The sequence below is a fragment of the Strix aluco genome, chromosome 2 (genome assembly GCF_031877795.1).
Source record: "Strix aluco isolate bStrAlu1 chromosome 2, bStrAlu1.hap1, whole genome shotgun sequence".
Classification (NCBI taxonomy): Eukaryota; Metazoa; Chordata; class Aves; order Strigiformes; family Strigidae; genus Strix; species Strix aluco.
Genome location: NC_133932.1, coordinates 66982959 through 67010832, shown reverse-complemented (window position 1 = coordinate 67010832; position 27874 = coordinate 66982959). Strand labels below are relative to the sequence as shown.

The 27874-nt window shown below is 40.2% G+C and overlaps 1 protein-coding gene across 4 annotated transcripts; it reads right to left on the bottom strand.

Moving 5' to 3' along the window:
- Positions 1-57: 57 nt before the first annotated feature.
- Positions 58-26720, bottom strand: LOC141919469 (interleukin-1 receptor type 1-like). Of its 4 annotated transcripts, none has more exons than XM_074815113.1 (14): positions 26655-26720; positions 25219-25300; positions 22511-22591; positions 21187-21327; positions 19272-19503; positions 17015-17204; positions 15801-15975; positions 14526-14591; positions 10480-10600; positions 7374-7519; positions 6227-6370; positions 4992-5156; positions 2575-3500; positions 58-1317 (listed from the first exon to the last, which is right to left on the bottom strand). In XM_074815113.1, the coding sequence occupies exons 4-13, from the start codon at positions 21275-21277 to the stop codon at positions 3124-3126; spliced, it is 1707 nt and encodes a 568-aa protein (XP_074671214.1). In that variant the 5' UTR covers positions 21278-21327; positions 22511-22591; positions 25219-25300; positions 26655-26720; the 3' UTR covers positions 58-1317; positions 2575-3123. The 4 variants fall into 4 exon arrangements, with proteins under 4 accessions (XP_074671214.1, XP_074671215.1, XP_074671216.1 ...); XM_074815114.1 differs by having other exon boundaries at positions 58-348; XM_074815115.1 differs by having other exon boundaries at positions 21187-21253.
- Between the last annotated feature and the right edge of the window lie 1154 nt (positions 26721-27874).

Sequence of the window (27874 nt, the reverse complement as noted above, 5' to 3'; positions counted from 1 at the left end):
CCATCGCTCATTCTCAGCATGCTTTAGTGGAAGAATGAGTAAGAAAAACAGCAGTGCTGTAAGAAAAAATATGTAGTGCCTTTATTGAATCAAAAAATGGACCTTTCTTCAAAGTGCCTTTACATAACACACATGAAAACTTTAGCATCATTTGTATAAATATATCAAAAGGAACAATTAGGGTTTTTTTTAAAAAAAACAGTATTTTGGCTCAGTAAAGTAACTTTCCTATCCCTAAATGTAGGGATCACAAGTTGCAGTTTTTCATTCAATCTATTCCAGTCAGCAAAAATAATTCAGGAGGCTCGAGGTTGCTGGAACTCTGTTGGCTGGCCTGCATACTGCGAGCTGTCAAGGTGGAAGCACAAAGTCAGTATTATACCCTAGTCCTCAGAGTACAAATACCATACTTCCAGTGTCTAGTCTTCACATTTGATATAGGAATCTTCTTACAGAAGAGTTCTGTGACCAAACCATACTGCTTCTGTCCTACCAAGTTCTTCTATCGATGTGAACTGTAACAATTAGCCTTGCTCAGATGGATCTCAGTAACTTCAGATGAATCTCAAGGCTCTTTTACCCTATAAGCTGCCACTGAACACACACCATATTTAAAAGCAGACTGTGTGCAACAGCTAAGTGAATGTGGCACTTCATGACCAGAACTGATGCTCCCTTGACACTTCTGTCTTGACAAAAGCACAGAATGAGAACAGAATATAAGCATCTATACATACATGACAGTCATCAATAAAACACTCCAGTACCATGACAGTTTGAAATAGTCTGATGTTTCAAATGCACTTTTTTCCCTCCTATCCTGAAATGAAGAGATTCTTATTCCATTCTGGCCAAACACACACTCAATTCACAAAGCTCAGAAGGCACTGTCTCTCAGAAGCACAGGTTCAAGTTTCCAGCACACACTGAGGTAACCAAAGCACTTTAGGAACCTATTTCCACTGGTTTTGTCACTTATTAGGCAGAACACAAGGCTCACACCATCCCACATTCACTGGGAAATTCTTCCGTGGGATGGCACCTCACACTGTCAGTTTTGTTTGGTTGAGGATGGAGGCATAAGAAGATAAATGCTTGAGCCATGAAAAAAGAAAAAGCCACTACTACAGTGTCAAAACGAATAGACAAATTCTGAAGGATGCAGAACATAAGTATTTTCAGATGAACAAGTAGAAATATCAAAGGACCAACTCAAAGGGAAAATTTCCACCTAATACTGTGTTAGCAACAGCCTTCAAGGACATCTTGGAGAGTGATGCAGTACAACAGTAAGTTGCTTGTTCCAAGAGAAGGGAGCTGCAAGGGAAAAGACAGGCTGGAGTTTGAATGAGAGGAGAACAAAGGGTGCTGCAAGAGAGAAGCTGACAGGACACACATAGGAATGCAGAGTTGCAAGCAGCAGTTAAAGGCAGTAACAGTCAAATCCTGAAGCTTCCATATACAACTAGATCTCATACCTTAAAAGTGTAACTTTCAAGGACAGACTGAAAAGCACAGACAATTTGGCTCTCACATCTCCCGCTCCTATAAAATTCGTAGCTATAAAGATGGCATTAAACCAGATTTGATACTTTTTAAAAATCAATCAAATCAATTTCCTCTCCCAAAAAAGAAGTGATCATTACAAACTACATCACTGCCTACACACAAGTCAAACATAACTTCAGAATTAACAATTGTGGCATACATAATATTGTTTTAAAAAAAAAAAAAAAGGAAATAAAGGATTCAACACACACAGTAAGTTTTAGCAAGCTCCTTTCCCAACAAGCTGTTTGGAAGCTACTCATCCAGCCTCAACTCATCCAGCCTCAGCCAAATTCAGTACACAGTCAACCTCAGATTCCTTACATCATCAGGGCAGAGGGAAAGGAGAAAAGCAAGCAGCTGCAGGGGGTAACGCAGGGCATCTCACACTCTCACTTTAAGGAGCACTGGACAACAATGCTATTTTAGCTCTGTTTTCTAAACATATCTGGAACCAAAAAGCATGGTCCCACCACCCCTTTTCTTCTCCCATTGCATTCTGAACCCTCCAGGAACCACATAAACTCACTAACCTGGAACAAAACTATCCCAAGGGAAAGACAATTTCTGCCACATTAGTCTGTTCAGCCAGCTTCAGCTTTCAGAGCTGACAAGTGCTAGAGCCAGCATCCTGGCTGGGAACAGGAAGGACGACCTGCCCTCCTTCAGCAACAGCGACCCATGAAAAGTGGGTGCCCTGAAACCCCTTGATCTGGTCCTTAAGGTATGGCAGATGAAGCCAACCACCCTGTACTCCCCATGAGAGAGTCTGTGTCATTAGCTAATTGTTCCACTTGAGAAAACTAAGAACAAATATATTAAGCCTCTTAACTGAGGAAAAAAAAAAATCCTCTGGAGATTAATTTTTTGACTCAGTACAGCATTACAATGGTATTTTTACGATGTCTGCATGGGACAAGTGACTAAAAATGGTACAGTTATTTAGAATGTAAAAAAGATCAGGGAAAAGTATTTATGCTTTGTCAGGGTCAATAGCACTTTTGTGGAGCTGGGGTTGTCTCTTACCTTTTCTCTTGGACCATAACACACTGATGCAGTAACACAGAGGGATTTATCTTTCAGCAAACTGAACAAGGCAAATAAACTTGTAACAAAAGAAAAGTTTTGTGTCATTTCATTTTAAAAATTGAAATAAAAACATTTACTGGCATCCATGCCCATTATATAATATCACAATTATAATTCATATAGTTCCCTTCATATTCAGCCTTTAATTGCAAGAAATGAGTTTTCTGGGTTTTTTGATGGTTTTCCCCTTCCATTTTTAATACCAAAAGAATTCCATCAAATCACAGTGCAATTCTTGGAAAAGGCCTCATGTACTTCCTACATAGTTTCCATGTCATCACTGTGCTGCTGACAGCATTTCAAGGTGTTCTGTTGATCTGGTTAGAAGAAAAAATGATTCGCATCTGTAGATGAAGTTGTAGTACCTTCAATCCAGAAAATTTGGACAAGATTGTCTGCACAAAACAGATACAAGTGACCTTCAATCAAGCCATCACCAGCTATGTGAACTGAATTAGTCATCAAGTGTCATTTTTCTTTGGTTATTTAGGGAGAATTAAGGTTTTTTGGTAACAAATGCAATGCTGATGAAGATCCATTTTTTCTTGATGGCATGTGGTAGCGCACTTTCTTCCAGAATCTGGTACTTGCTGAGTGAGACCTTTCTGAGAAGTCCCCTTTCCATCGGATAACCCCATGCTTTTGCTTAACATATTTGATGGATTCTGGCATGGTAGCATAATCTTGTATTTTTTCAAGTTCAATGAGAATTACTTTAATGCCATCTTGGATAAGAGCATTATACATGGCTAGATGCTTTTCAGACACGTCTTCTAGAATGCTGTAACAGGAAGGTTCTGGTACTAAAACAATTATCACTCTTCTACTTTGACGGATTTTTTCATCAGCAATGCTGATCACAGCTGTAGAGAAAAAGGTTGTGCAAAATTAAGGCTGTACATTTCTAGTTTTTGTTACCAACGTGTTGCAGCTGGTTCAAGCACTGTTTGATACTTGAGCCAATACACTTTAGCTCACAAACAGGGACAGGGTAAGAGCATGCAAGCAGTTACATTGGATTAGCCAACAAGTTGAGATTGGGCCAATGCAACACAATCTGACCCCATCAGACTGCATATCTATATTCTTGTGTTGCATAAACAGAAAAGACATATCAACTTATCTCTCTAATGCTATTTTATTACCATCATAGGTGCAATTGCAAAAAAACAAGTTCCAAAAATATAGGCCTAGATAAAACTATGGCCTTTTTCTTTAAACAGCTTGTTCTGATATGCTTAACTGTTTTTTGTTACATGTAAGCAGAAGACAAAGCAAAGAATCCTCCCTTCAATGGCATTCCAGACAATTAATTCTAAAACAGCAAAATATGGTAAACTCCACAAAAAAACCCAAACACATACAGGTTAACCCCGAGAACAGATTATTGCGTTTTTTCAAGCTAGAAAAATAAAGCAGCACTTCAGATTCTACTTTTCAGGGAACCCTTCCTTCTCCAACCACTACCAAAAGCCTTCAGATGTAAAGAAGTGATTCATGAACCACCTCACGTAGGCTTGTTCACATCCAATTGGTTTTTTAAACAAAAACTACTATTTAAGGCCTACTCTGCAAATTTATTCAGTCTCAGTATTATCTTTTTAAAATCATAAAACCAGGAAGGATTCAGAAGACTTTTACCATGTCACCTCGCATAAGCAGTCAGTGGGACAGACATTGTCATTTTCAGTGTCAGATGCTAGAAACTTAAGTTTAATGTGTGTATGCACACAGAGGAAACCTTCACAATGATTTCAAAGCCTTGCAAGGAAGGCAATGCTTTGTATGAACTTCCACCATGGACAAGTAGTCTTTGATACAGCCAGTTGTTCCTGATAACTTAGTGTTGCTCTGTGTTCTTTTTTTTCCACCTGCACTGTCTAACCATTCATTACACCCTTTATAGCATCCCACTGGTTTGACAGCAATTCTCAGCGCAAACAAGTGAAACAGTAGAGAGGCCATCCTGTCAAATGGCACCTCAAAGCAACAGGCTCTTTTCACACCACTCACACGAGACCTACTTTTCCATGTTTCCTGCCATTATCCATCATTCACAACCACAATTTCAACACCTCTGCCCCTCAGCATCCTTCCATCTCCAGATGTCTAGGCTAGCCAGACATTGAAGAAACCTGAAAAGCTAAATAATGACAAGGGAGAGGCTGAGAAAAACAGACTTCATGGCAGCACCCAGTGCTGTATTTCTCATTTTTCAGAGAGAATAAGAAAATCCTAACTCATTAGATGGTGGAAGATATTTAGAATCACGTCTGAATGAATGCCTGTTTCCGAGTTGTATTTGCAGCTGCCAATGAGAAAACTCGAGTGTAACTTGTCTTCAGATAGCTTACCTTCTCCTGGTAAATCATCCCTCCCAAATATGAAGAGGTTATATCCACACTGTCCTTCTAAGACCTCTGGCAATATCTTCAGGGCAAAAATATCTGATGAATACAAGCAGCTCTCTCTGTTCTTTGGATACAGAACATAAGCATCATAGATCTTCCCATCTGAAACTAAAAAGTGAGCAACAGGAGTAATATAAAAATGGATTCTAAAGGCACAAAAGCAAGCAAGCAAACAAACAAACCAACCTTTAAATCCTGTTTGTTCCCCACTTGAATCATTGTTTTAGGTCCTAATCCCGCTACCATCTAAGCATATATAATTATACTAAGCCCGAAATATTTGTACAATTAGGCCTTCTAGAATTCAGTATGCTGGATCTGAATAGGCAAAAAAGACCTACAAAATTAAGTAGGTTTGAATGTTCTTTTTTGAACTCTAAATAAAAAAATGTTATCACTGAATTATCTGGAAAATAGTGGTTCCAGTAGTACAACTGACTACTTAAAATTCCAGCTGCCATATAACTCACAGGTCATTTTTGCAATCTGGAGTTTCAAAACACAGCAACCACTTAGACATGAAAACAAAAATTAAGTATTTGACAAATTTCAAGGTCTGAATTGTATTAGATATTTTGGAACAAACTTATCAGAAAGACCAAATTTAAGAGACTTCACAAAAAAATCTAACAGAACCTCAATACCTCTAGAAGATATTTTCTGTTTCTCTAGCCAGGCACCAACTCTCAGATGTTTGCAAGTGACCCATACTTCAGCATACTCTCATAGACAGCACCCCTATCAACATTTTTCTGAATGCCAGGAATTTGCAGAAAGTAAAATAATCAGAAGTGCCTTCAAATAGAAAACAAAAGAAGTGAAACTTGTCCTGGTTTGGCTATGGAAAATAAAAAACACCCAACAATTCCACTGTATTACTGCTTTCTGTAAGAATGGTAATTAAAAGAAATCTGAACAACTCCTGTCAGAACAGGATTCAAACCACTGAAGTGGATCTTCAGGGAAAGGAATAATAGTACTGGATTCCTGGAAAGTTGCTGTTTTTTCCCCCCATAGATACTTTTGTTATCTGAACTAATTCTAAACATCCTAAGAACATGTTACCCTTTCAAAAATCCCAAGGAAGACCAATCACATTCTGTGATTAGGTTAACTCATTGCTTTGCACAGGAAGGTGGAGGCTCATTATGACACATGGGACTGTTACACAAACATACCTTTTTTACCCAGGAAAGGATGGCAGGAGTCCCGATACCAAAGTACAATATCAATTTTGAAGACCTTGTAGATAAAGAGAGTGAAAAATACTAAAAATACCAAAGAAACTCCTCCTCCAATTAAGTAACCCTGAATGTTCCGAGCTGCAGTATGAAAGAAAACAAAGAAAACAGTTATACACTAGAACCAGAGAAAGACAAAAGACATGTTCAAAAAAGTGTTTAGTCATTAAAATATTTTTTAAAAAAGGAATGAATGAATACGACAGTTTTTCATGTATGCTTTCTGCAAATACTGTTATTTAACAAGCCTACTTCTATCTTTCAGAGAAAAGATACCTTAGTAATGTGACAAATGAGGCTACTCTTCAGCTGAAACACCAAAATATTGACATATATCCCAGTGCAGCAGTAGAGTGAGAATTCTTGTAGAAAATATTATCAGTCAGCAAGAAAGTTAGTGGGGAGGCGATTTCCTGACCATGCTATTCTCCCCAGACCAACCAGCTTTCCATTGTCTCTAGCCTCTTGGAAAATCTGTAATTGAACCTACTAATTTGTTATCCTCAATACATTTGTTGTCCTTAAACACACACCCTCCCCAAACTGCATCTTTTAGTTCATGCATATTAAAGAATTTCTGAGATTAAATCCCCTGACAATATTTATGAAGAACTTATGTAACAAGCTAGAGCTCAGATCCACCTTCAGCAATTATTTGTTTACAATGTGGCTAGTTAAAGGTAAGTTTGAGAATATTTGTCAAAGGATTGGCTCACGGTTGACAAAGCTAACTCATACAAGCTCTCAGGCTCTTCTGCAGGTAAATTTTTAAAAAATGGGCACGGCACTTACTATATTTGTTGATTTTCTTTTCTGTGTATCTGTTTTTAAATGAAAAGCATTAGTTTCTTCAACCTTGCATCTGAGTTTTTAAAGCTCACTTTACCTTTAAGTTCATCTCCTAAAGAAAAAACTTCATGCTAGCCAGCAACAGGTCAAACTTATCCTTGCCTCTAGCCACAAGACTCCAGCAAGTGGCAGGATGCTCCCTATCAACATGCATGAGCCTATCAAGACAGTGATAACAAACTAACTGTGAAGTAAGCATCATTGATCACCATTTTATCAAGATGAGATCTCTTACCTGGGCGTTCCAATTTGATGTAGGCTGTAAATTGTTGAGAACCATATATGAAGTGACAGAAAAATTTATGAGCATAATCCTTTACTTTCACTTTTGAAATGTTAAATTTTGTTCCAGATACAGCAAGTCCATGAGGCATCCCCTCTCTGTCATTAAAAAAAGGGTAAAAAGGAAACACCTGTAGAGAAACTAAAGTATCAGGGCTTAATATGAGACAGATTCATCTATCCACAAATAAAAGAGCATTCATTTTTTACCTCTATAAATCTAAGAAGCCATTGAAGCACAGTAAGTATCACCCCTGTAACAAATAGCTTCATGACCAGAGGTGATTTGGCGTTTTCCATACACGTGGGGTTGTTGGGGTTTTTTTGCTGGGTGGGACAAAGTGCACCATTAGCAGTTTTGCAGATGATACAAAACTCAAAACCCCAGAGGGTCATGCTGCCCTGACTGGCTGGAGAAATGGGTTGACAGGAACCTCATGAAGTTCAAAGCAAAATGCAAATCTTGCACCTGAGGAGGTATAACCAGTCCCCAGGCATCCTGGGCTGCATTAAGAGCAGCACTGTCAGCAGGTTGAGGGAGATGACCCTTCCTCTCTACTCAGCACTGGTGAGGTCACACCTGGAGCAGCGGGCCAGTTCTGGGCTCCCCAGTACAAGAGAGACAGGGATTTACCATGCAGGACCATAAAAACAATTAAGGAAGTGAAGCATCTGTCATATGAGAGAGCAGAGAGAGAGTTCAGCCTGGAGAAGAGCAGACTCAGGGGCAGGGGGTTGGATCTTATCAACGTATGTAAGTATCTGATGGGAGAGAGTGGAAAAGAGGGAGCCAGGCTCCTTTCAGTAGTGCCCAATGACAGAACAAGAGACAATGAACACAAACTCAAACACTTTCCCGTCTGAAATTCCATCTGAACACTTTTTTTACTGTCAGGGTGGTCAAACACTGGAACAGGTTGCCCAGAGAAGTTGTGAAGTCTCCACCTGTGGAGATATTCAGAACCCAGATGGACACAGCCCTGAGCAACCTGCTCTGTCTGACCCTGCTTGAGCTGGGGGGTTAGACTAGGCAACCTCAAGAGGTCCCTTCCAACCTAAATGATTTTGTGAATGAAAGACTATTCAAACCAGTAATAACTAGTAATAAAAGTGTCAAGAGAAAAATCATCTTCCAGGATTCTTTATACCGATGATGAAGCCAAAACCTGTCTAAGCATACTAACAGACTCCCTGAGCCCACAGTGTCCATCGTCAATGGCACCAATCAACACAGGAAATAATTATGAACAAAATTCACAAAAGCTGGGTGACTCACGTTGAATGACAACAAACATGGTGATACTGCCTTTATGTCCAGTGTTTATTGTCACAAGAGGCTTGGGCATATAATATGCTATCCTGCTAAATACCATCCTGCTCTAAGGTAGATTTTTACCAGTATAAGGTGGGAAGGGACGCAGTGAGAAGGTACCTACAAACTGGTATCCTACTCTATATACCAAAGTGACGTCACCTTATGTACTCAAGGAGAAAAAGCTCATTTTGCAGAACACCCTGAAGAGCTGGTTTCTATTACATAAATAATTGCCAGCAACTTCTGACATGGGATACCAATGCAAACCCCATCATTTTACAACATGTTCAGAATTGTTCAAGTCAGTTTTAACTTTCCTCCCAGCAGAGGAAAGAGTTACTTCCTAGGGGTAAGCCCTCAAGCCCATAATGCTGGCCATTCCTAGTGTCCTTTGCTAATAGCAAATGCTTCACAAATTTAATTGCTGAGAAATTGCAACTATCTTTTGAAATAAAACATTATTATTGCAGTTAGGTTAATTTCTCTGATACTGGATAACTTACTTTGAACTATTAACCCTAATTAGAACTTGCACAGGATGTATTTTGCACATCTCCATCTCTGGCATGGGGAGATTATCAGGCAAGGTAGTGATCAGAAATGGAGATCACTTCCAAGCAAGCCAAAAATCTTAACAGAGAATTGCTTTAAGTTAAATATATTAAATGCTTTTCACAGAGATGTGTTTAATAGCAGAATCAAGTTGATTTCAGAAGAAGCTGAAGTTACTATAACTTTAAACAGCTATACAGAGCTGCACATGTGTCTTAACCGGTAAAAGCTGAGAATTTCATGTCCTAAAGAATAATGGACTTAGTTATGCCTTAAGAGATGATAAGCTGGGGCCCTAATATTTATAGGCAAAACAACCAAGTATACAGATCTATAATGAAGGTAGTAATTTCCCCTACAGGAGCTTGGGGACAAAGTAGAACTAAGATTTCTTCTGGAGGCCAGACACAGATGAATTAAAATATTATTTTAAAAGCAATCTGAAGCCTAACTCTCTAGCCATAGTGGCACTTGGTGGAGACAGCAATGCTTCTGCATGAGTGTGAACTGATCAGCTGAGATTTTTTTTTGCTTTCTTTGCACTACATTTTAAGGGTTATATTTAACAGCAGTGATTGATACAATGAAAGCAAACAGTACATCCACACTCTGCTACAGCACAGACAGTCACTAACAAAGGTCCTACTCTCTCAAAAGAATTGCTGGTTTTATCAGCTTGTGTTTAAATTTTCTGACCATAAAAAAACCCATAAAATATCCTGCAACAAGAGCTTCTGCTTTCTGTTCTTGAGGATTAGCAGCTGTGTCCGTACTTAGAAAAGGATCAACTTCATAAATAAAAATAAGTTGGGTGATTTTTTGTTTCCTAACAATCTATCCTTCCCATATTAATGATAGAGGGCAGGCTTTAATGTATTAGCAGAAAGGATTGCATAAGAATGAGTGCATAAATAAACCTTATAAAATTATATGTTTCACAGCAGCATTATAAAAACCTACATACGACTGCTTCATTACATTTCTATCAGATACATCAGTATTTATAATAAATGTTTATTGTTTTTAAAACCAAGCAATAAGAATATAATGTACTTGATGCAGACTTCTAATCAGTCTTTCAGTGACTACTGACATTTGACTAGTAGTCAACTTTACGGTGAATTCACTGGAAATTACTGCAGATTACTTTACCTACAAATGCACTTACAATTCAATGTATAAGGATACTTACTCATAAAACTGTTCCCTGTAGGTGCTATCAAAGCTATCAACATCCTCATCATTAACTTGCCAGAATGGAATCAAGCCATTTATGCCACTTGATATATTACATTCCATAACTACATGAGAGCCTACAAAAAAAAAAATATTTAAACATGGCAATTGAAGGTCTTGTAACAGAAGCAGGATCAAGTGATATGGGAACAGCTGGGAAAAGGAGGGATATCAAAAAGCCCACTTACCTCATGAAAAGCAGAGTCCTTAAAACTCACCCATTTGTAATACACCCTTGGGTGTCTCCAATCTGAATATAAATTCTACTCTAAATGTAGGTGTCTAAATGTTCACATCTACATGTAAGCTAGATGCTTAAGCTAGTAACAGACTTCAGCTCAGCTGAAATCCACTCACATTAAAGTAGGCACCTGGACCTTATCAACTGAACGGCTCTCTGGACTCCACTGAAAGATCTCCAGAGCTCATATCAGTTGCACGTACACAGTATGGTGACATCTGAGATGCTCTCCAGCATCCGAGGCATCCATATGGAGATGGCAGACAGGACTCCGGATCTTCCAAGAAACCTGCACTGCTAGAGTAGCCAGACCACCCAAAACAGCACTAGTCATCTGTGTGTAAGCAACTGAATTGAGCCCCCTCCCCCTCCTTGTTGATAATAGCATGAATTAAGGACGCTAGCTCACATTCAGATACCCACACATAGGCAGCTACACCCTGGAGCAGAATCCCATTCTTAGTGACCATGCATATCTTTACCCCAGATCAGGGTCTTTTGGCCAACACTGTCCACTGGGATGGTTTCTGAATACTCTCACACTCTGCTCCCAGAGCAAGATCACCTGTCACTCAGCTCCTTTGCCACCAAGAGTCCACATCTTACAGAATACCTCAGTATTAAGAAAGCAAGCCAAGCTGCAGAATATATTTATGTACCTCAGAGAGCTCCATTTACAGGAAGGTAAGCAGCTTTCTTGGAGTCCTTTCATTCTGTATTTTACCCATGGAAGTTATGATTTGATAGGAGAAGGTAGGCTCTCTGTTCACCTATGTAAAGATCTCAGTGTTTTCATTTCCTAGAACCACATCAGATTTAGATGCTTCCACCAAGGGATAATCTCTATCAAAAGTATGGAATAAACCTTTAGCTCACATGCAAAGCGGTTACTTGAACAAGAAGTCACATAGAAATCACAGATGGTCCCCAATGTCTTCCCTCATGTCCTTCCATCACAATAACGAATTTTTCTAAAGATGTGGTTCAGTGCATTGCACAGCTCTTCAAAAGGAAGTAAACTCCTCAAGTGTTCCATGCCCTCCATTTCCATATATTCATGAATGTACTGCTCAGTTTCTACACATCCTTCTCCTGCCATTTGTCATTCAAGAGGCATACAGGTGTTTCCAGGTTCTGCCCCACAGCCAGGCATTTAATAACAGCAAAGATTTGTTTTCCCCAACATCCCATTAAAGGTACTGACAGAGAATATTATTTTTGAATGGCAGTGCCTTTCTAAAAAAAAAAACTAAAAAAAACCCAAAAAACCCTTCACTAACTTCTTTTAAAGGGTCCCCCTCTAGTAGGGAATCATTTGTAGTTGTTCAGTAGCCACAATAAACCCTCTTTGTGGGTGAAGGCTTTGTGTCTCCTTTTAGTCTCACGTGTGACTGCTTTCCTAATGTCTATAGGGCAACCAAGGTTTGTTCATCTTAGCAGGTCTAAGGCATCCAATAATACACCAGCAGCTTTTAATTAATGAGTGTCCAAGACATAACAAACATGGACCAAATGCTATTCTAAAATAAGGAGTCTGAACAAGATGTCTCATAACACATCTTAATATAGGCTGAGAGTCACAGGCAGCCCCTGGACTAATAATTGCTAAATTATCCATTTTCTCAGCAAGTACTATCAAGGATTAAGAAAATCCTATAGGATGTACTCAATAGATTAAAGAGACTTTTAAGGGCCTATGCAGATCAGGCTCCTTCTGAGTAGAGGCTGCATTGGTAAGAATTTTTCTGAATTAAATGGGAAGTCATAACTAATTACCAGTCAGAACTGGGGATGAGATTTACATATTTTAATGGGTGGGAGAGGCAGTACAGGGAAGCCTCATAGTAATATTACTTCGTTTCTTCCACAGTTACAATTACAAAGGAAAAGGAAGGTTTTCACACAAAGATTAAGGTTGCGTACGGTAAAAAATGACCATGGGAAGTCTCCCTATTTCAGTCTAAAATCTGGTGAACAGATTTCCTTATTAGTGGAAGAGTACAAATAAAGCTTTTCAGTTGTAATGAAGCCAGAGAAGATGTAATCACCAGAAAAGAAGAGGCTGCTGAGCCATTTCAGAGTATTTCCAACAGAATTAAATAACCACCTGAAGACTGCAGGACTGTAAATCTATAAAATAATACTGTTTGTATCAGATCCTGATTATTCCCACTGTTTAAAACAAGACCTTCTGGACTTCAGAGGAACATCATTTCTATTAAAGCTCATTCATTATTCTGGTCAAAATCTACTGATCCTCACCAGAACCTGGCAACTTCAGAATGAGATATCTTTCACAAGCTGTTGAGGTCAAAATGAAAAGAAAAAAAAAAAAAAACAAAACACAAAGCACCAAAACAACTGCAACAAAAACCAGCCCCAAACAAACAAAACCACAAAACCCACCAGTATTTCAGTGTTGTTCACTTCAGTGTAATACCATATACACAGTTAGAATTTGGGCCAAAGTGTTTCACATGATGTGAAAAGAAGCATGAAGCCTCAACATGAGAAAAGAACACCTGATACACACATTATTTACAAGTTCAATGTAGAAAAAGCAGCAACAAAAGTAGCTGTGTTACATGGGACTACCAGCAGTGTGACGTACGTAAGAATAATCCCCAAGGCTCTGGCCTCAGCTGCTGTATGGTGTCAGAGCCCCAACGCAACCTTTCCTCGGAGCTTCCCTCACAAGCTAATTGGTAATAATCCTTCCTCAAAAGATTACAAAACAGCTTAGGTCCTGTACTGGGAAATTCTAGTAGACAGCCAATCACACTTCTCCAAAATCAGTTGATGCCCTTTTTAGTCAAATACTTTGTATGAAACAGTTCTCCTTGGTGCAAAATGAGAACAAAAGTTACAGTTCAAGCAGCTCCAAAACTCATTCTTCTGGACTCCATCAGTAGAACACAATCCTGTCTGACACGGTGCAGCCTAAACATGTATAGGTTTGCTTAGAAAAAGACTTGCATACCATATACTTGGCCCATAGAATTGCAGAATAACTGAGGTTGGAAGGGACTCTGGGAGATCTCTAGTCCAATTTCCTACTCAAAGCAGGGCCAGCTCTGAGGTCAGACCAGGCTGCTCAGAGCTTTATCCAGTCAGGTTCCGAAACCTCCAAGGACAGAGACTGCACACCTGCTCTGGGCAGCCTGCTGCATTGCCTGTCTGTCCTCACTGGGAAGAAGTTATTCCTTCTATCTAGAATCTTATTTAAGAGATTTCTAAGATAAACAATATCTGGGATATCCATCAACTAGCAGCTCACTGTTTCACAGAAGATCAGTATCTGAAACCTTTTAATCCCCTATAATGAAAAATAAAATCCAGGTTGTGGAGAGGGAATGGAGACAGGAAACATACAGGAGGAGGAAAAGCTCCTGAAGTGGTCAACTAGTAACTATCTTAACATGTTACATATACGTAACCATATTTCCACTGATACTGAGGATACCTCAAGACACAGACACCTAGAAGTAGTACCAAGGACAGATGGCAACAGTAACAAAACCAAATGCATCCCACCCAACACTGCTGGTCAAGAGACTCCAATCTTAGGCACACAGTTACTCTCCCTGCAAACTACTTGTGGGAATCATGTTCTACCATCTGTCTTCCAGATATCCTCAACCCATGGGCCTGTCTCCCAGTCTTGCTGAAGTCAGTGGAACTGTTCACATGTTCTCTCAGAAAGACTAGGAGCTTATTTGTTTTACTGAATGTTAATGAAATCTTAAATAGTCACTACTTACCAAGTTCTACTTCAATTGTATTGTTCTTCGGATAAATAAACTCTGGTCTCATCTGCAGTGGTCCTTCTAACAGAAACAAAGAGAAAAAATAAAACCTTCAGGCAAGAAGAGTTCCACAACATACGTCAACTGATAGTTTTACAATGGTTTTGTTTTATTGTTTGGTACTATTGTAGTGCCATACTTACTACCAGTTTCAAATTTACAACAGAAAATATAAGATTTGCTGTACTCTATCCAAGTTACTCTATTTTAGCTTCCAAGTTAAAAAAAAAAAGCTTTAGCTTACCTTAAAAATACTTTAGAAAAAAAAATCTCAAATTTACTGGCAGTTGATATCAAAGTAACTCAAAACCAGAAAACAAAAACAAAACAAAAAAATATGATAAACTTTGTCAGAGAGATGGATAAGGAAGAGGAAGAGGGATTGTATCGATGACCTCCTAGATCAAGTGAGTATCTATTTAAGTAAAAGAGTAAACAAGCACACACTTAAACTGGGCTGAAACTGTATCATTCTGCATGATGTATAGACTCACTGCTAACAACCCACTGTTCTTCTATCACCTCTCTAAAGTCAGAATTTTTATTTAATCTGAAAAGATGGACCCTCTAGCTCCAGCCCACTTTTCTGATAGGGCCACTATCATGGTACTGGTCAGGCTGCCAGCAATGCTGCCTACAAAGATGCAATCACAATGATCACAGCAATAAAGGACAGTACTGAGAGAGAGAAACAGCCCATTCTGAGTCCTGTGTGCAGAAAAGCTCAACCAAGTGCCAACAGTAAGCTAATCCTTTCCAGAGGACGACTGAACAACTTCGTAGTATTTATACAGCTTGTCACATCTCCTTTCCCATCAATTGAAATTTTAGTGAACTTTGTAAACAAGCTCACCAACAGGGCCAGAAGCACATGTTTTGCTGTGGTCTCAGCAAAAATTCCTCTTTTTTTTTTTAATGATTTATTTAATGGTGTATTATTTGTTTTAGCAAAAACACCCCACACACACCCTACTAACCACTGCCTCCTCCTAATTCTCATTCCTAAGCCCACATTTCTCATTTCACCATGACAATTCTTCCTCAGAAGCAATGCTCAAGGATAGCAACGTGCATTATTGTATTTTAACTTTACATTCAGCAAAAAAAATAAAGAAGATTTACAACTCTAATTTCACAGAGCTGAAAAGTAACATGCCAAATAGCTTATGCCTGCATACAAATATTTACAGCAGAGTCAAAAAGAGACGAGAATAACCTCAATGCACTCACCTTTAACCTCTAGACTCATGGTTCGTGAAACATTATATTGTTTTCCCATATATGTGTATACCATATGACATGTGTAGTTTCCTCTGTCTTGTAGAGTTACGTTGTGAATCAAGACAGCATTTTCACCCTCTGCCAAAAGAAGTCTCTCGTCTTCAAGAAATCCAGGCTTACATTCCTAAATATATCAAAAGTACCCATGATTTAAGGGAACTAATACTCTGATAAATAAGTTACTGAACTCCAGTGATTATTAAAATACTTGCCAAATACTGATTTTTGTGAAAGCCACGATGTGGGTTCTTATCTCTCATCACTACACTCTAACACGAATCCTGATGATGTCTTGCTGCATTTGCACTGCAGCCAATCCTTTAAGTTTTCAAATGCTGTGTTTTAGTTTGCTGCCTTCGTTTAATAGCTTGACAGTTATCTATCTCAGGTGTAATAAAAGTTATTACACATGTAGCAGAGTTTCTGAGAATACATGACTGCATTCTTACTTCACCGAGATGAATGAGAGCTGCTCTAGCAGTGCCTCATGCTACTGGGTGTATTACTGTTTCTGTGCCAATGCAAATACAGTGAAAAACTTCCTTCTCTCTTCCCTGACCGATAAGCAGTTTAGAATCATTTTGTCTCAAAAGAAGATGTATAGCTGCAGCACCAAGGTTATTTTACATGTACAGGCCCACGTAGCTACTTTAATACCAGCATCAGAATTAAGATTTGAACTACTTTAGAATTTTACCTTCACACGGACAAAATAAATGTTTCTGACCTTGCATAGTCTACAGAGCATTTTGACAGAATCAGAGCAAGGAGCAAAAGAATATCACACCATGATGAACAGACAGGACAAGCCTAATATTCTGTGAAACAGAAATAATTATGCAGATCCTTGCATTTAAGGAAACATCTAAGTTTTTAAACATCTTATCTACATAAAATAATCAAAGGATAAACTAGATTTTCACAAATCAACAAACACATGTTTTTGACTCTGGAAAAACTTGCAATCCAAAAATGGACAACTGTTTTTTTAAAATATGTCACCCATACCTCCTTACACCTCCCCAATAGTGTAGCAAGATAGGTGCCTTACTTAAATCGTAGAGAAAATAAACCTTCCCTTCCAAAAGCTTCTCTCCACAGTTACTTCCTAACACATTTTAAATAGAATATTCCAGAATATCCAAAATACACATCCACAATACCTTATACCAGTGTACTTCAGGCTGATTATTGTCTTCATCTTTAAAATGTTCTAGATCAGGGCATATAATCTTTCCAGTATTTGTGCTCATCACTTTTTGTTCAAACTTCATTTTTCCGTTAAAACACAAACCGTTATCGTTTTTAAAAACTGTTAAATTTATAGTTTTTTTGTTAGAGTGGTTAAGGCTCCTGTAATTAGAATAGCAGACAAGTCAGGTCATTAACAATAAGGTTGCTTGTTTCCAGCAAGTCAGAAAGTTTACAGAGAGGGACTTCAGCATCTCCACCAGCCTTGCCTCTAACACCCCTGCTACAGCCCCTCTAGCCCTTAAACATCACCCTCAGCTCCTCAACCCCTGTTCCAGACCAAGAGATGGGAATAAGCTCTGATTCTGTGTTGCGAGCACACGTGGGGTCTGCTCTGGAAGCAACAGAGGGGAAGCCAGAACTGAGAAGTCCCATGGAGCCCACAGCAGCAACCCAGCCTTGCCATTTTCAGCGCTACATCTGCCAACACACGGTAGTGTAGGGTAATCCAAAATGTATCTGCACTAGAACACCCTTGGTGCCAAATGAACAGAAGGTTCACCTCAGCATTCCTTGGAGGGACACACCAAAAAAACCCAGACTGTAACTCTCAGCAAAAGAGAGACAGAGCTTTTGAATAGCATATACATCAAGGTGCGATATCAATGTGAAACCACTTCAAACCAAGAGCTCACAAACCTGTGGTACAGTAGCTCTGCAGAGGAGAGATGGCACTAGAAACCAGAAGCCTATGCCAGGAGTAAAGGAATAGTCTCTGTCAATTCATTGTTCAACTCTTCATTTCATAATGCTATGTTAAGGGAGAAGCTTCCAGAAGAGTAAACTGCATGTTTTGACAGTCCTGGCTTCAACTTCTCTATACTGCGCCTCAACAAGCTCTGTAATTAATGTTTAAGTGGCTGATGCACAAAATGTAGCTTACAGTTGACACAACTGAACTTTAGCAAGTTTTTTTTGACCCGCTGCTATTATGCAAGCCAGGGGATGCAAGGTGCCCATGGGAACACATCTCTAGAGTAACTAGAAACATAGCAGGAAAGACTAAATTAAAATTCCTCAAAGCTACCCAGTTAAAAGGATTACATTTCTTCAGACTTCCAATTTTAGCTTCATTATTGACCCTGGACCAGAAAGGTGCAAAGGCCTGTGACCACTGTCTACACTGGAAATTTCTGCTGATCACTGACAACCCCAATGCCTTCAGCATAACTGGTGTACTGTATGCACACCAGTACACATAACTATTAACTACTAAACCAGATCTTGGGTCATGGGAAAAGCCAGCATTGACTGTTCTCAGTGTGCTGTGGCAAGACCACGAGGAAAAGAACAATTTCTGTGTTCAGTCCTAAAATTAATTTCCTGTTCAGCACACAGTGAATTTCAGCCATTATAAATGAGATTTGACCACCTGAAGTGGTGAAGTCCAGTGCACTAATCTTGAGTTGTAAATACGGCAAGAGCTTTAAAGTACCAAAGAGCTGAAAAGAATCTATTCCTTTTTTTGTCTTCTCTGTGCACTCAGATCTTTTGAGCAGTACTGGGGACTCATTACTTTCACTGTCTCTAAAGCTGTCTAGCACATTGCTTTGCTCTTCACATGCATTCTTGTTCTTGACCAGTAACATTTGGTAATGTTTTAAAATAAAATGTAAGAATAGTTTTCTGACTTTTAATTTGTAAATTTCTAAATGATTCACAAAAAGTTGCTAAGCTCTCCAGAAAGTCTGTATGTGGTGATACTGGATAGCATGCAGTGTTTGCTCCTCTTAGATCCTTCTTTCATTTAACTACACCCAAGGAAGAAACCAAAATGTTCTTCTGATTTGTCAGTATCAAACAGCAATCTGAACACAGGAAAAGCTGAAGCAGTTAAGACTTTTCCCTGTGACTTTAACGCTTCATCCAAAACAAACACACACAACAAACAAACAACCCACACAGGATATTGTTAATATTATCATGCTTTAAGATAAAGAGTCTTCTGTATGAACCACTTTTGCAATGCTACATGAGTGGAAGAGAAGAAGAAAAAAAAAAGGCAGCACACAGAAACAAAAAGCATGGTCAAGACATGCTTTTAACTGATTTAAGCTCTCTACCTAAAACAAAAAATTCTGTACACTCCAGTTCCAGGAATATATATCACACTTGTAAGCATTAGCAACCCAGTTGTTTCATTCCTTCCTTCCCTCCTCCCTTCCTTACCTTACATCACATTCATAAAGTCCAGCATCTTCCAGCGTTGCAGGAATAAACCAAAGCAAGCCCTCTCGTTGATGGATCCTCACATCTCTCTCTGTGGTTACTGGTGTAGTACTACCATTTTTATACCACGTCAGATTGTAATCAGAGTGAAGCACTGGCAATGTAATTATCGGGCAACTAACAGCTATAGGCTCTCCAACAAGCACAAAGTAATCACAAATAATGCATTCTTCTATTAAAAAAAAAAAAAAGAAAAAATGCTTTTAATCTGTATACTTTTATGCTTTAGAAATATTAATATCCATTCCAAGTTACACAAAATTAGAAAATAAACTTTCTGTAACAATTTACCATTAAAATGTCACAAGGCTACCATTTTTTGTTTGGTTAGCACCTTCTAGTTGAGGATCTAAAACACATGCTTTACACTAAAGTCACAACATCCTTGTATTAAGGCAGTCAGCAAGAAGCACATGTAAATCCAATAGTCCCAGTGCAAACCAGGGTGTAAGATACATGAGCATTCACCAGGCAACACGAGCTTCACAACTCTCCTGTCGTGTCCTTCTTATTTAAGCATGTTAGTACTTTTGCAGAATTACCAGATACTTAATTAGATACTATCTACAAAAAGCATGGCACAGACAGTAGCAGTGCAGAGCTCCTCACAGTACTCTGGCCATTATGACTGTGTGGTCAAAAACAAATTAGGAAAAAAAAAAAAGAGGGGGAGGGGGGGGAAAGATGTTTTTTGACCTGAAGCACAAGACAATATGGAATGAGATCAAGACCTCAATACAAAGAAGTCGGTGAACCAACATGTCATAATACAAAGGACATTTGGAGAGGCACAGTATTTCAATTAAGAAGTCTTGACTATAACATATTATTTCCTTACTACATTTGCAGTTTCTGTCATTCTTATCCAGAAGGCCCTTTAATTTATCAGCATTATTCTGAACATCACATAAACGGTGAGCATAAACAGAATTTTTATAATTATGGCTATGTAACAAGTTGACAAGACACAATCATGCAGCCTAGCAAGCAAGTTTCTTAAACATCAGCCAAAATAACACAAAGAAGGGACAGATACTGCAAGAAGTCATCAAGAACCCAAATCTGCAAGCGAAAACTACTTAGAGAATACCAGTTTAGCATGAACAGAGGAGGCCATGTGGCTATAAAGCAGACTTTAAAAGCTTCCAAACTTTTGCATACCTGTGCAACACTGAATTTCTATGAAACTGCAAAATGACTGAACTGATTTTACAGATCTTGCTGAATAACTGTATAAATACAAAGCTAATGTATACAATTTAAAAATAAAAAAAGTCTTCAGTAATCTTTCCAGACCCACCACCTTCCTATCATCTAATTTAAAGACTTCCAAGTAGGTACCTATGGAGCTTAAACTAATTCAGAGACATTAATATTAGACTGCTTATGCCAAGAGCAGCAAGACAAGTATCATTAATTAATGTAGTTCTAAACTTTACTGAAAAATTGGATCTATCAGTAAAAATATGACTAACTAATTGTAAAGAAAACTGAGCCCTACTGCTTTCAGGACTAGAGCTATAGCATGTCTCAAAGAAGGCATTCAACAGCTAAATCAAGGAAGGCAATCTCTTTGGACTTTCTTCATAGGAATCAGGGAGCAACTAATCAAAGCCTCAGTACCCTAAATATTTTTAAATCTAGCCACATAAATTTATACCAGTTTATCCATTCCATCCCCAGTGCAACTTCAGTCCAAAAAAAGGCACTCAGCATATCGTCAATATGCTGAAGCAAAAACAAACCCCAAATTCACTATTTGCTCTCAGTAACTCCTTTCTACTAAAAACACACAACTCGTCTCTTGAAGGTTTTCTTTTTTAAAATGGCAATTTCAACAATGTATTTAACTTACCAGCACTGAACAGAGGTGTCAGTAGAATGAGATGACCAATGAGCAAAAATATAGATGTCATCTTTTGCTGCAAAGAAGAATTTTTTTCCATTAGTGTGGTAAGTGTTCAAGCTGCACTGTCCTCTGTACCCTGCATTACTCCTTAAAAAAAAAAAATCAGAAGCATTAGTCATCTTGGGGAGGGGAAAAGTGGGCTCTTCAGAGCCCCAGCCTCTGAAGATTTCAACTACAGCAACTGTTGGCCTCCACAGAAGGCTGCTCAGTTTTCAGCTTTCTCCTGGAATAACTCTTGCATAAAGTGTAATTTTCTTCTGCTAGCATAGTTAAGAAAAAAAAAAACAACCCTCTAGCACAGACAAGTTATGCTAGCATACAGTGATTTAAGCTATATCGTATAATTTTGAAACCAGGCTTGAATAAGCTACTCCTCCTTCCATATGTTTATGAGAGACACAATCACAAGATGTATGAGGTTTCATTCTTTGAACTGTTCTTGTACAGTTGAGGCAGCAATGCTTTTAAGAGCAGATGAATTCGTAGTTCTTTGCAGGAGGACAAGCACACTGTTAACTCCAGTGTGATGTGGCACTTAAATTGGCATCTAAAGCCACACGTGTGGAAACCACAGCTAATATGAATTGCTGTGGCCAGACACAAAACAAAGTGTTCAAGATTTGTAGTTTCACTTCACACCTCAGATCTTCTTTGAAGCTTTCTCCAACAAAGGCATGACTGAACAGACACCCACTGCTCTCATGGCCCACAAGTAGCTTCCATTAAACCTCACCACCTTAACCAAGTCCTGCCCCCCTCTCAGATGCGCCTGGTTTTTCCTGACAAGATGTCATCAGAGCCCTTCCCAAGCCTTCTACTGCCAGCCAGCTGGCAAACACAACCCCCTTCTCTTCTGACAGCTCCGTGTAGGTTAAGGTCTGCATTCAGCTATCTTGCCTTTCCTCAGTTCCTGACTATTTTGCATGCTGCTGCCTCTCACTCTAAAGCAATCTGGTTTCCCACACAGCAGTCTGTTGCAAAACATTCACTGTAAAGGTCCTAGTTAATATTTGCCTTCAGCCCAGCTAGAAACTGAGGGAAGAAGAGATGGCATTCCCTGAAAAACACACATGGCCTTGACTTATTTTTATATCCAATGTAGTTCTCTTTAGTGACAAATAAGCCATACCAGCTCCGTCTTTGGAAACATTTCATGTGCAAAGTGTTGGGGTAGTAGGGAGGGACACACAGAGCAGAGTTCAACACTTTTATATTAAAGCCTCCAAGTATGTACTTCTTTTGGACAGTTTATCTGACAAAACTCTCATACCATAGCCTTTACTTAGTTGCCTTGTATGTGGTTTTCCTGTAACTTGCCAATGAGCTTATCATTCTTGGAGTTTCAGTTTACCTGTAAAGAGTAGAGAAGAGGACGGAGAAGGGAAAAAGGATTTTACAAAACACATCATTTGGACAGCAGCATAGATATATTTCTACAGACATCCTAAAATTTTCTACAGACATCCTAAATGTAAAAGCAAGAGCATCCCTCTGCCTACACCAGATAGATGACTTCAAACAAAAGAGCAACAACAAAACTTGCAGTAAAGATTGACCAAGAATTCTAGCAAAGAGCTTTGGAAAACAAAGTCTCTGTCAAAAACAGGGTAACATTACATAGGTATCAAGCAAGCAACAAAACTAGACATAAGTAGCCACTTTGCAAGACAGATTTAACCACTAAAAGGAAACAAAGAATACTTTAATTTAGGGCAAGGTAAGAATAACTAAGCAATCCAACAAGTTAAGCTTTACATTTTGCACCCAGTACTGGTCTCCTGTACCAAAGGTGGATGTCTTTCTAATATTGTGTGCTAAAGCTCAGCTCTTTTAAAATTCTATTCTTTCAAATTTCACACACCCTCCCCCTCCCCCCCCTTTCAAATATTGCATCAGTAAAGCTTAAAAACTCTGGAAAGAAGGGAAGAAGTCTCTAGCTTTTGTAGTTGCAATACCTCACAGTATATGGAGCATTTCTATTCTGGCCAGTACAACTTCAAGAGACCACAGAAGATTTTTACACTTTTTCTTAAGCAGAATATACAGAGAAACACTACCCAAAAATCCACAAATGTGAAACAGCAAACTTTGTTTAAAAAGTACACGTTTATTCACATACCTAACAACTTTAGCCTTGTAGTGCCTTCTATCCCACTCTCAGCAATATGAAATGCCCCTGTGATACAACCACAGAAGCTCAAAAATCTCACTGATGTAGAGGGAATGGCAATTTCACTGATAATACTACCTACATACTTAGTTTGGAAAACTATTTCAGCTCAAAGCTTGCTGGGCTCAAAGGAAAACTGTACGTGAAGTCTTTTGAAATAAGGAGGAAAAAAAAAAAAAAAACACAACAAACAAAACCCCAGACCACCAAGCAATGATGTTTGTGGTTCAATCTACTAAAAAATAAAAGGTTTGATTTCCAAGTTACTTTCTAATATTTATCTTCCCATAGTTAAAACACAAATTACTACTGCTCCTTCAAATTTCTAAAATTACCATCTTGAAAACAGAAATAGAAAACATGGACCTTATTTAAGATACTGACATTTTGTTCTTTTCAGGATGTCTGTCTTCACAGAACTTGTCCTCTTATTTGCCTTAGGCACACTGCCAACTTTAAATGCCATAAGAAGAGGTTTAAAGACATACTGGTCCCTAAGTCTCCATGCAGTGGAATTGGTAAACTAGTCCTTCAGGAAGCTGTGCAAAAACACGTAGCTGTATCTTTGTTTTCTGAATTTTCTGTCTCCAATTTTTAAAATATTTTACTTGCAAATAATTTATAAATGCATGGATATGGCACATCCTTGCAAAGGCTGAATGAAAAAATGCTCAAGACAGTAGCATAGAAAGCATCTATGCCCCGCAATTACCTACCTGCATGTCACTGTTAATTTAAGTGGCTTTCAATGTTGATCACTGTCTATGGGGACTCATTAGAGCAAGGGCAACCAACAGATCCTTAGCCTTTGAGCCATACAGAAGAACACAGAAACTGTGGTTCAAAGGCAACTCCTCATTATCTCCACAAACAACATGACAGCATAGAGGTGTAAAGTGTCCCAATTTAGTGGCATACCTATATGAAAGAACTGCATTAACTTTTAAAGTAAAACTTTAATACAGTTTGACTGAAATGGAGGGGAGGATGTGGAGACCCAAACCTATGTATGGCCACTTGCTCCAAAGTACAGCCACCAAGACAAGATTCAACTTACTACAACAATTCATACAGTTCACACTGCTCCTTGTTGTGCTCACTCCTGTCAACAGGGATAAGCTGTTAAGCAGCCTACTGGGGTTAAACCACGACAGCAAAGCAAGGTAAAACTTCTAACAGACTAGTACCTTGTTTCCAGTCTACCACTTCCCTGAGGTCCCAACTTTCCTGTCTAACATATTAAATACATAAACAAAATGCAGCTATCATTTTACAGGGGCATGCATGAATGCTAAGTCACACAAAGTGCTGCACAAGCACCCTCTAGAACTGGATCTGGTTATCCACTGTGGTATTCTGACACTGAAATGACGACCACAAACTTTAGTCCTTAAATGCCTCCTTTCCAGACAATCCTACAAGTTGCAGGACTACAGAAAAATCATACCTTTAAGGGAAACCCATTATCCAAGACATTCTGTTGAAGACACAACAAAATGAAGTCACAGATATCAAAGAATAATATTCACAAAGAAGACTGCAATAGGTAAATCTGTATAAGCTAAATTCCAGTTCAACTTTGAGACAAAGTATTAACCACTCTAAATCTGAACAAAGTGTTTATTACAGGTACTGCCTTAACTTTCACCAAAGCATGGGAGGAAGAAAGAAAAAAATTCTAGTACAATACAGTGAAGAGCTACCTGTTCACCCACTTCAACCTCACATCAAACAGTAGGCAATGAGAGCATCCAAATCACCTTGAAATGAGCGATCTTATCAGTATTTAAATAAATTGGAAACAGTACCTCCTTTCAGCATCAAGTGGAACGAGCTCATTTCGCAATCAATGTTTTAAAGAATTTTCTATGTCGTTTCAACTCCTGATACCTGTTAATATAAAGTAATGCAGATTTTAATGTAGAATATTTCTTATTTAAGTTCTTACTTTTCCACTAAAATTTTCAAAGTACAGTTAAAGAGGCATTTAAAAGGTTCAGAAGGGCTCATGCAGATAAAACTGTATGTATCAAAAATACACTGATGTATTACTCTCGGGGGGGGGGGGGGAGGAAATCAGTAATATTGTTTACAAACAAAAAGTAATGGGTATTTCTCATTTAAGGATTAATTTAAAATATCTGAATTAAGGATTCTGCATTATAAAACAGTTTTTGTACAAGAGTTTTATGCCAATTTCTCAGCTTTTCCAGCACTCCAATTTCACAATCTATATGAAAGGCGAGAGTGTTCGTTTAGCAACTCCAGCCTGGTTTTGGAGAATCCAAGCGCGTACAAACGGTCCAAGCCAAACAAGTGGGCAGTGGCCAGGTTTATGAAGAAGAAAAACAAAACACATCCAGCATTTTGCTCGAGTCCCTGATGAAAACTCTCCAAACTTAAGAGCTGCTGCTGAAAACAAACCGGAGCCTTGATTCACCTCAGAAGCTTTTTGGGTAGCTCGCTCCCTCCAACCAAGCTGCGGCTGCCCGGGGCCGGGGCTGCCAGCGCAGCTCCTCGCTAGGTTTGCTACTGATTTTTGCAGCCAGCTCTTTGATCCTTTTACAAAGGGTTTAAAAAGTGCCCCCCTTGATCATGGTTATGCAATAAATAGTTGCTGTAGTGTTTTACCGGGTCAAGAATATTTACGCCAAGGTTTATCCTGCTTCCTGTTACAAGTACTTTAAAAAATGTGACAGGGTTCAGCACTCCTAGAGTCTTCATTTTTCTACCGTACTTCCTACCTGGGTTTGTATAACGCGATACACAACGGGGAAGCGGGCACGAACGCAAAATAAAAAATTACTTCCAAGGAAGCTGTTTGGGGCCACTAAAAGCTGGAAAACCAGCAGCCACGCGCAGGAGTAGAGGCATCATGCAACCACACCGCGCATCAAAACGGCCCCAAAACACGCCTGAAATTAACAGAAACCGACGGGTTTGGTTTTTTGGAAACCACCAGCGCTGCAGGCTACCTGCCGAGCAGCTGCTCCCCGCCTTGGCCGCAGCCCGCGGACGCCCTGCTCGGCCGGGAGACGCCGGGCGGGAGGGGATCCCTCCCGCCGCTGTCAAACGGGCAACGGGGCGGCGGGAGACACGCGGGGAAGGAAAAGCCGCGCTGCAGCCCGGCCGCCCCGCCACAGCCGGACACCCCGCTGCCCTCCCCGTCGCGCCGGCGGCGCTGGAAGCCGAGCCGAGCCCCGGGGGGGAGCGAGGCAGCCGCCCCCCCGCCGCCCCTCCTCACCTCCGTCCGCTCCCCGCGCCTCGCCGGCCGCCCCAGCCGGGCCCGGCCCGCACCACATAGCGGGCGGGCAGCAGGCCCCGCCTCGCCCGCCGAGCCGCGGCCGGCGCTTCGCCCCTCCCAGCGGCCGCCCCCGGCCCGCCCCGCCGCCTGCACCGCCCGGGGACCCGGCCCGCTGCCCGCTGGCGGCGGGTGGGGCCCGGCCGGCCGCCTCGGGGCGGGCCGAGTGGCTGTGGCGGAGCGGCGAGCTGGCCAGCCCCCGCCGACCCCCGAGGGCAGGCGCAGGCGAGCTGGCCCCCGTGGTGGCCTCCTTTGGGGCATCTCCCCAGCGTTTGAGCTAACCCCGTTTTCTCTGGCATCAACCCCCTTCCTTTAGCCGCCACTCCTGGGTTTCGTTCCCCTTCAGGCCATGATCCCAGGGCAGGGCTGTGTGGACACCAGGGTTCCCTCAGGCTGCCCCCGGGGCTCACGGCAAGCCCTGGCCGGGCGGATCCTGGAAAGCGCCAGAGGCCTGTGGCCAGCTCAGCGTGCCGGCTTTGCCGCGCTGTGGGGCTGACGCCCCTTTGGCAACCCGGTGGGAGCGGAGACGTGCGCGAAACATGAAGTCATGAACTTCAAATAACCAGTTTCTACCCACGCACCACGGTGCATCCAGGGCATGCCGGACGTAGCAGTACCTGCCCTTGGGACGTGTGGTAGCACAAGTGAAACCAGTCCTTGGCGAATTCGGCACCCCACTCGTGAGTGCAGGGACTGTCACTTATGACTGGTATTTACCAGAACAGACGTGTCAGTGCCTGGTGCCACCATTCCTGTATTCCATCACCTGAAGTTGCTCAGCCTCTCTGTTTGGAGCAGGGCCTTGTTTGCTTTCCATCATGTAAGTGTTTACTTTTTATCTGGTTTGGTCAGCTGCCCCTTCCGCTATGCCAGGGTATTACTTTTTCGGTTCAAACAATAGTTTCTTCCTTCAAGGTTTGGGTAGTAGCTCTGTATAGTTCTCATTCTTTAGTTTGATGGTGAAATTAAACGTGTTCAAACATAGAAAGGCAAATTTTTCCAGACAGGGAGAAGTTTCTCTGGAATTGTTTTCTCATCCATAGTTTTCAATTCAGCACCTTTTCCTCCTTGAGTTGCCTTCACTGCCTTCATTTTGGTTCCCATAAGCTTACTTTTAGTCACTCCTCAAAGACATGACTGTAGGGTACTCAGAGCAATTGCTT

What these genes read in the sequence shown, in the direction of transcription:
- LOC141919469 (XM_074815113.1), bottom strand. Translation starts at nt 21,277, where the DNA reads ATGGAAAAAAATTCTTCTTTGCAGCAAAAGATGACATCTATATTTTTG. An exon ending in CATCAAATTGGAACGCCCAG is followed by an intron (nt 6,371 to 7,373) that starts GTAAGAGATCTC and finishes TTCATACTGCAG; the next exon opens with CTCGGAACATTCAGGGTTAC. An exon ending in TCCTTTCCTGGGTAAAAAAG is followed by an intron (nt 5,157 to 6,226) that starts GTATGTTTGTGT and finishes CTCACTTTTTAG; the next exon opens with TTTCAGATGGGAAGATCTAT.